This window comes from Ascidiella aspersa, chromosome 1, assembly GCF_963924565.1.
Source record: "Ascidiella aspersa chromosome 1, kaAscAspe10.2, whole genome shotgun sequence".
NCBI lineage: Eukaryota > Metazoa > Chordata > Ascidiacea > Phlebobranchia > Ascidiidae > Ascidiella > Ascidiella aspersa.
The window spans coordinates 34,098,157-34,110,996 of record NC_139447.1 but is presented as its reverse complement, the minus strand read 5'-3'; the positions used below and the strand labels follow the sequence as shown (position 1 = coordinate 34,110,996).

Below are 12,840 nucleotides of genomic sequence, written 5' to 3'. Positions count from 1 at the left end.
GCGTCAATATTTTCTTAAACTCCAATCGGGTTTTGGATTGGAACGATGGGTGGCTCGCTTATATAAGGCACAGGGGGAGGGGTCAAATTGCAAAACTGCAAGCGTGCTTGTTTTGGCATAAGCCGGGCGGCGCTTCGAAGAATAACAACATTACGCCAATGAAAACAGGCAGGCACTCGCTTTCGCCTGTCAATTAGACGGGCGCGCAAAGCAAGTGATACATGACGAGGCAGAAACAGAATAATCGGACCCGGGAGGGGAGGGGGGACCGGCGGGTGGGCAAAGTTTCGCGGACAGCAGGGCACGCGATCCACGACGTAAATACGTAGCCGCTGCGCTGGCGAGATGATTATCGCCTAACTCAATCTGTTGCCATTATAACGCCTGCTGGTGAATTTGCTTGAACGCCGCCGAACGATTATTTACCGGTCGCCAGATTTCGCAAAGGCCCAACTCTCTCTCTCACGCGACGAATTGGTCGGCGGGCCTTTGGAGCCGTGGTGACCGGTACCGCTGCTTTAGGCGACCTTTTCGACGATTTTTAGCCACTGTTTGCTTCTTTGTTGTTCGGGGAAACATAGTTTCGGACGCGACCCACGACTGGGCGTTGGTTTCGAGTTGGACTTGTTGCCCAAACAAGTCGAAAAATGTCAATCAAAGTCAGCTAGAAGCCTGCTGTTTCCGAAATTAACGCGCGCAAGCCTTGGTTCTCGGAAATTAGAAACCCGAATGTGTCGCTTTTCTGAAAAGTTTGGCTTTATATATTTGTCATAATTTGATTGAATATCAGAAGTGTAAAGGCGTTAGTTCCATCGGAACTAAATCAACATTTTGTTCTACATTTGAATTCTCCTTGCGTTCCTCTTGACAACTTTTTTAATGGCAGTTAACCTTTTGCAAAAAAGAGCGACGATAAATTAAAAAGAAACGTGTACCTTAAATGCACTTTGATTTTTATATGAATGGAAGAGGAAAGCGTTGGCTAAAAATTGTCCAAAAAACGCCAAATGAGGAGGTATATACGACATAGACTTGTAATAAAAATAAATTCTGGCGCTCCAAAAATTTACCTTTTCGAAATGATGACAAATTATCAATGTTTCTTATTACAGAGACATAAAATAAAGCATTTAATGAAATGTTGTTTTATGCTTTTGTTAGCACTGATACTAATACCAGTGTAACGTGATCCAAAGGCAGTGTTGTTCTTGTTTTTGAAAGGCACTAACTAAGCACAAAACAGAACAAGCACAACTTTTAGCTATCTTTGGAATTCGTCCCAAAAAAACGCTGGTAAACGAACGTTAAGACAGACAGACAGACAGACCCTCGCGCAGACATCTCAAACTTCTGGCGCGGAATGCAGACGAAAGCGCGCGCGACGATCGCGCATCTCCACTGTGACGTCATAATCGCATGGCGTCGAGATTAGGTCGCGATGCCGCCCACAATGCCATCGCTGCCGGGCGACGCTTAATTGCTTTGGGGTTTTATCGAGTTTCTGGAGTCGCGACATTCGTGACACTCGTAGTCAGATAAAATCGGACGCCATTTTCGGTCAAAGCTCGTTGGTGATTTGTTTTTGACCGAAAAACGTCGCTTTTTACGTGACCGGCGTCAGTGGTGGTAGGCTTATTATTGCACTTTGATGTCGGATTTTATCTTAAGGCCAGACACCGGGACTGGATCAGGGATATGGGGGTGGCATCGATTTTAGTGAGATCGACATTCGCTATCTGGCCTGTACGTGAGCAACATGGCATTTTAATTTCGCCGAAAAAAATGTTATTGTTGTTGTTATTTGCTTGTCGAATGATTTCCAGGAGCGATGACGAAGAAGAGCATTCGGAAAGATGTTTAGTGACAAAAACCTTGATCAAAACCCTTCTTACCGTTTTTTTGAGTTGTTATAAGTGATGGAAAAAGTACTTCAATTACAAAAAAACTCGGTACAAAACAACTAACCAACTTTATTGAACGTTTGCAAACGATATATATGCGTTCGCCTACGTGCCGTGTGGCATATATCACTTTCTTCCCAAAAGCAGTTGTTGTTGTTGTTGTTGTTGTTGTTTTTCGTGACTTTACGAACACAACAAGACGCTAATTTTGGAGCTTTTTAATAAAAACAATCAGTTGCGTTTACTTTTACCAAAAAGGTGTTTTTCATAAACGCATTTATATAGTTTGTTGGAATATCTTGACACAAAGTAGGATTTTTTGCGGTTACACCTTCAACTTTTTATAGGAAAGGGTTAGGATTGAGAATTTAATTTCAACACTTTGTAGCCATGGTTTAAATTTAACAAATCAGAGGTATTTCGCTTTTTTATTTTCACCCTTGTCAATTATTTCGTGTTGCATCTCGTCTATATGTCAAGGTAACACTCGGGAGAGCAACAACCAGCTTGTCTACAAAAAGGCGCACTTTGCACGTGCAGTCGTGCAAACTAGTCCAGCAAAACCTGACGTGCGATTAGCTAGAGTTTGCACAACAAGAGCTTATGGATTAGCAAAGTTTCTAGATTCCTTAACACGCCAACACAACGTAGAACTAACACACGTCCCGTGGCCAATCACAAACGACGATATTGATGATCATTTTGAATATGAATTTTAATACATATTTGACCTGCTAAATTCCTTGCCAGGCCGTTTCTTGTAATGGCTGCTCGTTTTTTCGTCGAATACTCATTTGAAATGTTAGCAAAGGGCCTGTTAGCCTGTTAAATATGGAACTGGTTTATTTCGTAAGCCACTATGTAAAATTGGATGCACGAGAAAGCCACAAATATCTTATTGGTTCACTGTTCAATAAATGAATAACATTTGCAAAACGTTGAAAAAATCCCCAAAAATGTTTTTTTTTCTTTTATTACAAAGTTTAATGTGTCTTCCTATGTTTAAACAAATTGAGAAATTTAAAAGTGTTTTTCACTATTAAGCCAATGCAAATTTACAACAAAATAATCTTTAAAAAATGTCTTTCGGATTCTACAAAACTAATCCACTAAACCACAAAGTCAATTGCTTCCAAGGGTACAACAAAATTCTCCGAAGTTTGATGAACCTTGTCGTGTATCAATGAAAAAATGTGCGCTCTGTGTTAAAACACGGAGAAAAAAATCCAAGCATCTAATTATGTAAGTTCCAACAGGTAATTAATGTCTCGTGTTGACTTAATCGTTACGTAACTATACATAACGTTACGTAAAATCAACCTCAAGTCTTACGCGACCATGCATAAACGTTACGTAAACATTTTAATTAATTGTTACGCAACCGTGCGTCAAAAGTTACGCAACTCTGCCGGCATAACTGTTTGCGGCTTGTTAAGCGCCGGTGATTTTGTGGCGTGGAACGGCGGGCAGATTTAAACCGACGGAAAAATCTCCTTGTTTGGAAGGGGAGATTTTAGTTGTATTTTTCCCAAGGTCAAATGAGACCAAAAAAGCATTTACGTACAAATTATCACTTTGAAACGCTATTCATTTTAACGTTTTGAACAACGATATAGTTTGAATTGGTTCTGCGTCTTATAATATTTTAAGGTTGGAAATATAACGATTTAGGGGCCGTAATGCAACTTTTTTGGTGGTAAAATCCAGATTCATATAGGGAAGTAGAGCAACACAGTAAAAATACATTTGCCAGCATATTTTGGTAGTCATTTTTATTCCTTACTACAAATGAAAATGTCATTTTGTGGACGTCGTCTGTCGCACTTTCCAAGGCAAATGCCGTGACACACCATTTAGCAAACAATTAGTTTTAGCAAAAAAAACGTAATGCACCTATACTTCAGTGGTCCTCAATCTTTTATGGTCGCGTACCTTACAGTGGTATTTCTACCGCCTACCATTAAAATAGAAACATTACACGAATTCACTGGTTAAAGCCAAAAAATAAATTACACAGACCTCGCTCTAAGCACTATAGTCGTGGAATTTATATTATAAATCAATTTGAGGTGCCTAAGTGAGAACATAACTTTCGGTATATAGCTGCGATAATAATACACTTTTTTATTTTGACCCAAAGACTTCTCACGAACCACCTGAAAAAGCTTTGTGTATACTACATATAGTGGCACGAGTGTTACGCAATTTAAATCGATTAATTTGCCTTAGTTCGCTTTGTTTTGCTATGTTTGAATTATCCTCGTATCCCTCACTTCATTCCTTGCTGTTGCCTTTCAACTTTTGCGTTTTCACTTATGAACACTATTTGTTTTACGCTTTTGCTTTTATGTCAAATGGAAATTATTTTGCTTTTGCAACTGCTAAATCCAAAGAACCAGGCAGTATTGTTTGTGGCGTGGTTTGATATAGTCGGTCTTTAGTGCGAAATGTTGAGCTTAGCGTTGGCGTTCGCGCCTAAACTTGAGTGCGTAATCCGGCCAGCGACGATAGTTAGACCGAAAACATCAAGAATTGGCGTAAAACGGGTATCATCACAAGTTGAGAACCGCTGTTCTTACGACTTATGGAAAAGAAAAAAAAGATTCGAAGCAGGTGGTGGCTATCTCGTTATGCAATCAAGCATTTAGATCCGCGGTCGCATCACTTGTAATGCATCGCGATAAGATCTGGACGATTCCAACGATTAAAAAACGACAACAAGTCTGCAAACAAGCATCGTCAATCAACGTTTTTTGTCGCAAACCACCGACTCCGGCCCACGTTACATAACCGGCCCGCTATCGCTACGTCAGATCCTTAAAGCAACATTGAAAGTTTAAAGATGATGCTCGTGACGTAGCAAAATCTGATGTCGATCGAACCGATAAGAGCGTTGCGCAACTAACAAGTCAACAAAATGCCGTGCAACGCAAAAAGGATTAGCGCTCGCCAAATATCGCCGCTCGAAACCTTTTCCGGATGTCGGAGATTGATTTTGTTTTCTTGCCCATATCTCTGCAGGCATTTTGAGATTTAATTGCCGCGATATTGTATTCTTTCGATTCGTTGGTCGAACCACGAGCCAATGCCGGAAGCCTCAATGTTTTTGCTTTTAGTGTAGATTGATCTGAGACCTCAAAAGAATAAATAACGTCCCTATATCTTTGTTTGCGTATACACGAAAGCGCGACTGTATAAATAAAGTCTTAAAGGTTCCGCACACTTCTTTATCATTTCAAGTCAAACGTAACAAACGGCAACTCGAGCGAAGGAGTTAAATGCAAGATGCTTTTTAGTAAAGTTTGTTTAAAACTGTTGTGTTTTGCTTTGAGATCCTTGTCAAAGAACACCCTCTATGTACTGTGTATTTTGGAAAACGGCTTGTTTAACAAAACTGTCGTAGTTAAATAAATCTAATTGATCACTTTGAAGCATAATGGCTAGAAGTTACGCTTAGGCGTATAAAATAAATATGTCAACTTATAAACGTCACAAAATGCTACCTATACTTTTACATGGGCTTTGATGTTCATTCTGTATATACGTCTAATTGAACACTGTTGCGCGATGATATTTTTGAACAATCAGCTATAGTATTTTAACCATGGTTCGTTTCTTAGTTTAAATATTAACTTCGATATATGGGTGGTGGAGTTGGTTGGGGCAGAGAGACAGCCATACGAAACCACTTGACATTCACATAAGTAGCGTAACATTCCGATTTACTTATACCATTAGAATAGACGACCAGTTGAGCGCAAATATGAGTCAATATATGTGGCTGAATATATCAAGGTGGTGATTATTTTGGGAGCTTTCAAGGGTTTTGTGATAGGACAGGCTTTCACCTCGGTCCTACTTATTGTGTAGCTTTGAAATTATTTAATAAATAGTTTTTCCTTTGAGATCAAAAAAATATCTTAAATGGTAAGATGTTCCTAAAAATTGTCCTCTAGAATCTAGAATCTAGATTGAAATGAAAAAATAATGGCGACTATTGGCCGCCAAGTTTGTTCTAAGAGTTACAGAAACATATAACATAACTGCAATCAAAAAGTGTAAAAAAACATCAGCCATAATACCACTTAGCACCGCCGTAACCAACCAACTGCAATTTTCGAAGCAACGTAACTCACAAAGAGGGCGCGCTCTCTATCGCCCCAAGCGACAGGCGGTGAGATATTAAGATGAGCAGACGTCAAAAAAATAACACACTCGGTGCGGAAAAGGGGCTAGCAGCGTTTCTCGTTGTTAACGACCTCGAAAAAAAACCTCATAGGCCACGATTAGACACGCAGGCCGCGCTCATAAGTCGTCGCGAATTAATATTTAATGTCCGACCGCGTAAATGAACCCTATATGCAAGCGGCAGTGGCAACGAACCTTGCAATGCGTGTATAACACTTTCGCTTTAAACCTTCCGCATGTCAAAGTGATTTTTCGGCAGTTTTTTTTTTTCAGGTTTACTTTGCTGTATAAACAAATTTTGTTTACCTTTTTAGCTTTGGTTTGCGCTGCAGTATACACACCTTCGTGTCAATTGTTTTGCATTAGTTTTACTTGTAGGACAAAATCCCAATAAAAACGGTACACATTATGTTTTATCCCCTCAAGTATTGACCAGTGACATTTTTTTGAGTTTTGCGTAACATAACAACTTTGGGTAACCAATGTTCAGCGAGTTTGCTTTAAGTTGTCAACAGAAATAATATCGCTATTACACATGAAGAGTTAACTTAAACTTCAATCCACAATCGTGTAATTTTAACTGATCAAAACCAGTTCGCTATACAAGGGATAAGATATCGAAAATACGTCACATTCAAATCGACCAATGGCAAGCCGGCAAGGTACGGAGCTCGACCAATGACAGGGCTGCGTTTAGTACAGTATTGTTACCGGTTCAACTGTGGTCTTATTTCACAACGTATAAATCTTTCGCCTTTAAAAAAAATATTATTACCGGTTCGCTTTTGACCATGACGCAGCACGATGACCTTGCAGTGATGTTGTGCTTCTTGCCCGACTTTCCCACCGTGTCACGGTCCGATGGGAATGATCTAGACTCGCAGCAGCCTCGGCAAGCGTTGATCTCGATTTCGACGACTTCGCATCCTTCGATCTCCACTCGACGACTGAAACCTGTGGTAAAAATTGGCGCTTGTAATTTCGTGTGTAAAAATGCTGCATAATACTCCAACTACCGAAATATGTGATGGAACTTTAATAGGAAAACTTATCTTGTTAAAACAGGGGTTTCTTAAACTTAAAATAAAGACCACTCGACGACTGAAACTTGTGGTTATAAAATCGGGGCTTTGTACGTGTGAATAATGCTGGCGCTGTATTTAGTTATTGCATAATACTCCAACTACCGAAATATGTGTTGGAACTTTTAGGAAAACTTATCTTGTTAAACCAGGGGTTCTTAAAATGGGGTCTGTGAACGCCTTTGGGGTACGTGGACTAGTTTTAGGGTGTCAATATAGACCACACGACGACTGAAACCTGTGGTAAAAATTGGTGCTTTATTGCAACTTAGTTTAAAAACGAATATGCTGTTGCTGCCAGGCATTGTTTCTATTGTGCAATTGTTCTTCGGGCAAAAAATTATTAAAGTGACAACGCTTTGACCACCTAATATTCGGTAATCTTCTTCAGGGCAATATAATTGCAACTAAAGGCGAAAACATATATATATATATATATATATATATATATATATATATATATATATATATACCAAAAAAAAAGGTTCTTAAACTAGGCTCCGTGGACCCCTTGGGGGACAAAGGTTTAACTAAAATCATAATTTATTATTGAAAATTGAAATTAATTTTTACACCATTAATTGAAAACCAGACTTTTGGCGCCTTTCCGTTAAATGGGTTTTTACTTTATTTAAGTTTCATATTTTTTGAACCGAAAACAGCACTTTTGTTCAAATGGGTGTAAAACACTAACGAAATCACATTTACCATTTTCTATTTATTAACAGCCTTCCTATTTTGTAAACAAACGTTTTCTATTTTTTTTTTTTTTGCGAAACCAGACAAAATTATTTGAAAAAAGTGACTGCAAATCTAAAGTAATTTTCCAACCGGTACGATGAAAAAAATTTTCACAGAACACATAAAAGATCATGTGGCAAAATTACAGCTTGCTTTAACCACAACGAACATTACTTTATGCAACAAGTGTTATGTAATGTATAGGCTCGCCTAAATAACACGAGCAATAAAACAAACAAAAAACGTTTTTTTTTTACATTTAAGCTGGAGTTCGTCATAAGCACATGGTTTGCTTTTTTGTGACGTCACAATCTGACCCAATTATTGCCAAGGCATTTCAAAAAATAGTTCGACAATTTAGAAACAAAAATCCTTAATCGCTTGTTTTATTTAAGCGTAATGATAGTTTTACTATTAAAGCGACTTTACATTGACCAATTGATGCTCTTTGCTTACATCTTGCTGGGACTGCTTTTTAAAGTACGCCTTTTTATACAGTGACCTATGCACATTAGGTAAATAATGATTACACTATAGGTGTAACTAATGTGGGAACGATTTATACGGCTTTGGTAACGTGCCCAAAATCACGCGAGTGAGCCATAATAAGTACCTGAGGGTTGCTCTAGCTTCGCTTATATATTTGGTAATTATTGTTATATTTGTTTATGCCTGTGTGTTTATTTGTACACTACAGTAATTACCTTGAAGGCCGCATTGACCGACTTCTCTTTTGCCAGAAACAACAGACGAGAACAGGGCGAGAGAAATTAAGAGGAATACCTTCATCGTCTTGGCAGTTTTCCAGCGTTTACCTACGTTTTAATGGTTTGCAGTTTCGGATTCAAAAACAGACTATACAGAGTTGGCCTGAAACAAAATGGCGACCGATAAGTAAAGAATCGAAGCTGCCTGGTTGAAACATTTTGCTGTTTTAGGTCTAATCCGAGCGAAATAACTGCAACTTAAAACAGTAGCTGGCGAGGCCACACTCTCAATGCCTGTTGCTCTTATTTGTTTACGAAAAAATACCGTACAGCGCCGCAGGTCTCAAGTTAACACAACAATTGGCGTAATTGGCATTCTCGCTAAGTCAGCGTCTACTTTGCGGTCAAGAACATTGGGCAAGAAGAAAGCGAGAAAATACTGAACTCGTAAAATCGACTGCTTGCTAGCTTTGTGGTCGGGTAGTTTAAAACACATCCGTCCTAATTTTAAATTCCGACCCTTTTTAAGGCACGTTAATTACTTAAAACCGCCAGCTTAGTAAATCCCCCTTTACCGCGACACCTATCTAATTTCCTCCTCAAACACAGTTTCAAAACTGCAAAAAAACGCGCGTTGTTGTCAAGCTAAGAAACATCCAGCAGCTTCCAGTCAAAACCTGGCGCTCGGCAGCGGCGCAAAACCTAAGAAAGCAGCCCAAGGCCAGTCAGGATTGGCGCAAAGGCGACCACGGCATGTCGTGATCAGATAGTAATCACCGACGGTAAAAGAGACGCACCGAGCTGCCTTAATGTCGATACCTCGGTGATCACTCATGCGCGACCGCCTTTCTCCTATCACGTGGTACCCGAGGCTGACTACGTCACGCTTTGTCGGTCGCATTAGGGCTACTAGTAATTAGGCAAGGTGCGTAATTCGTGGAAAAAATAGCAAAACCTACACCTAAGTAGTCAATGTGATGTCAGAAAACATAACGTTTCAGCGTAATGAACAGTAATTCAAAGAACACATAGCCAAGCCCGTAAAGGACAGTACTGTTAAAGTTTTATTTAATTATTTTAAATCTTTTAACATTTCGTATAAAAAAAACGGACCCAACCTATGTTTCGAATTAAAAGCTTAAAAAAGGAATATATTTCGTAGGAATATAAAGGATTATTTTAATGTTTTTTTTTTAACTTTTAACAAAGCGGCTTGGCAAGGCACCTCGGTGTTAAAATGAAAATGATCGAGTTATGTTTACCGAGCAACATTTAAATTGATAAAACGTCTTTCATCTGGTGTAAACTTGTTTCAACCATTACATCATCCATATAAAAGGCAGTTTTGGTTAAGATATGGGTTGCGACCCAACATGAGGTCGCTATTTGATTTGGTTGGGTCGCTGAGTGAAATTGTATTATATGGTTACATTTATTCATATTCGTTCTGAGCAACATTTATCCAAAATTTAAATATATTGTATTCAAAAAATGAAGATTGATCATGTCCATTCAATTCTAACTTAGTAATGCTAACTTCTTAACTTTGGTTACCAAAAGCTACAGGTTAAGTGAATTTAAACGCCCAAAAAATGTTTGTTAAACTTATGCTTTAGAATTTCGTACAACTCGAAAAAATATTGAGAAATACTGCCTTAAGGGGTCCATCTAGATAAGGGCACAATATGAGCTACTATAACCTCACATAGGTGTTAATCCAATTTTTAAAAAGCTCCCGGAACTGACAGGCTCCATAGAGGAGCCAAACCAGATAAGGGGTCATTAGCAACCTATCGATTATAAAACAGTTCTAAGCCCCCAAAACACATCGCTATAGCAGCCCTATAACTTTCTAAGCAACAGTTTATCGACCGAAAAACACTCTTTTATCGACCGAAAAACACTCGGCAGTTTATAGCAGTATTGTAATGATTAAAGTCAATGACTTGACTTACCTGCACTTATGTACCTGTTTGCAAATGACTTGACTTGACTTAAGTCTTTCGGACAAATGACTTGACTTGACTTAAGTCTTTTAGGCAAATGTCTTGGGTTAAAATGAAGTGTTCTCTGTAAATGTTTGTGTTTTTGTGAAATTGAGCTATTTATCCAAATTTTGGCACATAAAACAGTTTGCTTGCCATATGTTGATTTTTTTAGTTCAGTTATTGCTCATAATCGTACGAGTTTAAAAATTCCAATAGTTTAACGTTTCATTTTTACGACAAGGACGTGACTTGAAGTTGACTTGCTCTAATTTTGACTTGACTGGGACTTGACTTGTTATTTATTCAAAAAGACTTGACTTGGACTTAAGTTATTTCAAAATGACTTGTTTACAACACTGGCTTAAAGTTTTTGCTTTGGTATCTATAAAGTTATAATCAATGGCACAGCATGAAGGTTCTTACACAGGGATCATCCAAGGTTAAAGAAACAGGTACAGCTTAAAGCTTCTGGCATATAGGGAACAGGCATCGATGGCCGCAGGTATAATCGCGCCGTTCCGCTCTTGAAGGCCCCCGTTCAAACCCTAACCCGGGCCTTGCTTTTAATGCGCTGTCTCTTGCATCATTGCTCTTAAGAGACCGCGATTCAAGTCCACCGATCCCGAAAGCATCTCGCGAAAAGCTCGCCCGTCAGCACCTTATCGTCGCAAAAAATCACAACTCGCATGAAATATTAATGCGGAATTAATCAGGCGCGGCGCTATCATCGTCGGGCACCGGGGGGCGGCGCGTTTTTTTATGCTAATTGACCGACGGCGCTGGGAGAAATGAAAAATTGATGCGAGCTAAATTTTTATCCTTTCGAAAAAGCCGGCCAAAATGCCATTAGATTCCCGACGGTCACGGTCGAAAGTTACCTGATGAAAGATAGCGGACATCTGCTCCGTTGCGTCAGAGGTTTGCGTCATTGGATAGTGATAAATATAAAAATTTCCGTTTTTTTCGCCACTTTTATTGTTTTTTCCCCAAAGTGAACTCAATAAAATATTAAATACGCAGTTCATGTGACGCGAAGTATGGAAGAATATAACTGCATCTTTTGACAAACTATAACTATACTTCGTGGTAAAATAAATTGTGATGAAAAGCTAAGAATGTCAGCGTTATTCTGAAAGGTCAAAGCAGAATAAATATATTGAAAATATTTCGGACACCATTTACAATAAACACACTCTCCATTACAATAAATAAATCTAATTTAGGTACATTGAAATATAATATACGTATAAGTTTAATGGTGAAAATAACGGCCCAAATAGACATAAAAAGTGACATGCTTTATTGTTCAAACGTTTCGGCAAATGCTCATGCCATCATAATTGCCGTTATTTTCACCATTAAACTTATGAACAGATCCGTATATAGTGTTCCAATATACGTATATTTGTGGCTATCTGACAAATTTTATATTTAGGGGTAAAATAAATTTGCTTAGAAGACTCTGAATTGTTTCGGTTTTTTTATTGGTTCCTCCGAAGAAGTTGGAAACAAGTATGTGAACAATTTTTTATCACTTTATCAAAAATAAAATTAATGAACCAATAAGTACGCCATATTTCAAGATCAAGGTTATATATGCATCTCTGTGTGTACTATGTTTATTACGACTATGTATATACTATGTTTTCTCGGGAACAAGATAAATCGCCTTGAAAGCAACCCAAGTTTCATCATTCTCAGGATAGTCACTGCCGTGAAGCCTGATAAAAAGATTATACATATGTATGTCATAAAAATTTGGGGTTAATTAGCATTGCCCAGACAAGGATAGATTTCGCAAAGAAGCACCATGGCTTTTAGCTTCGACATGCGACGAATTATAATTAGCGGTTGGGTGGCAGAGCACCTACAGGCTTATACACGTCAAGGTAACGGCGTGGCGGGGTTTTGCCAATATTTGAGAAGCCTCAAACCACAACTCTAGGCATCTCTAATAACCCAAACGTGTTTTTAAATCGTCCCAATATTTTCATTTTATAATCACAGACGTCGACCAAATCATGCAAGCTATACAGAAGAAGATTTCGCCGTTTTAGAAATGCAGATGAATCTATTTTTTTCCTTCTTATCATTGTACTAAAATCTTATAGAAACCTCAATGAGTTAGATGTCCTCCAAAGGTTCTAAGTGTCCTAAGATGTCTTGGTTGGTCGTCAATTCCTTCTATTCTGGGCCTCGCCCCTTTTCCTACAATTGTTAGGTGGTTACTGAT

At 38.6% G+C, this 12,840-nt stretch overlaps 1 protein-coding gene across 1 annotated transcript in view; it reads right to left on the bottom strand.

The window, feature by feature from the left end:
• Positions 1–8,746, bottom strand: part of LOC146169923 (glycoprotein hormone alpha-2-like) — a 31,083-nt gene extending 22,337 nt beyond the window's left edge. Inside the window, exons 1-2 of the mRNA XM_083389120.1 lie at positions 8,617–8,746; positions 6,865–7,043 (exon numbers count right to left, since the gene is read on the bottom strand). Coding sequence (XP_083245246.1) covers positions 6,865–7,043; positions 8,617–8,701 — 264 coding nt within the window. The 5' untranslated portion in view covers positions 8,702–8,746. The remainder of the gene's footprint in view (positions 1–6,864; positions 7,044–8,616) is intronic.
• Positions 8,747–12,840: the final 4,094 nt, after the last annotated feature.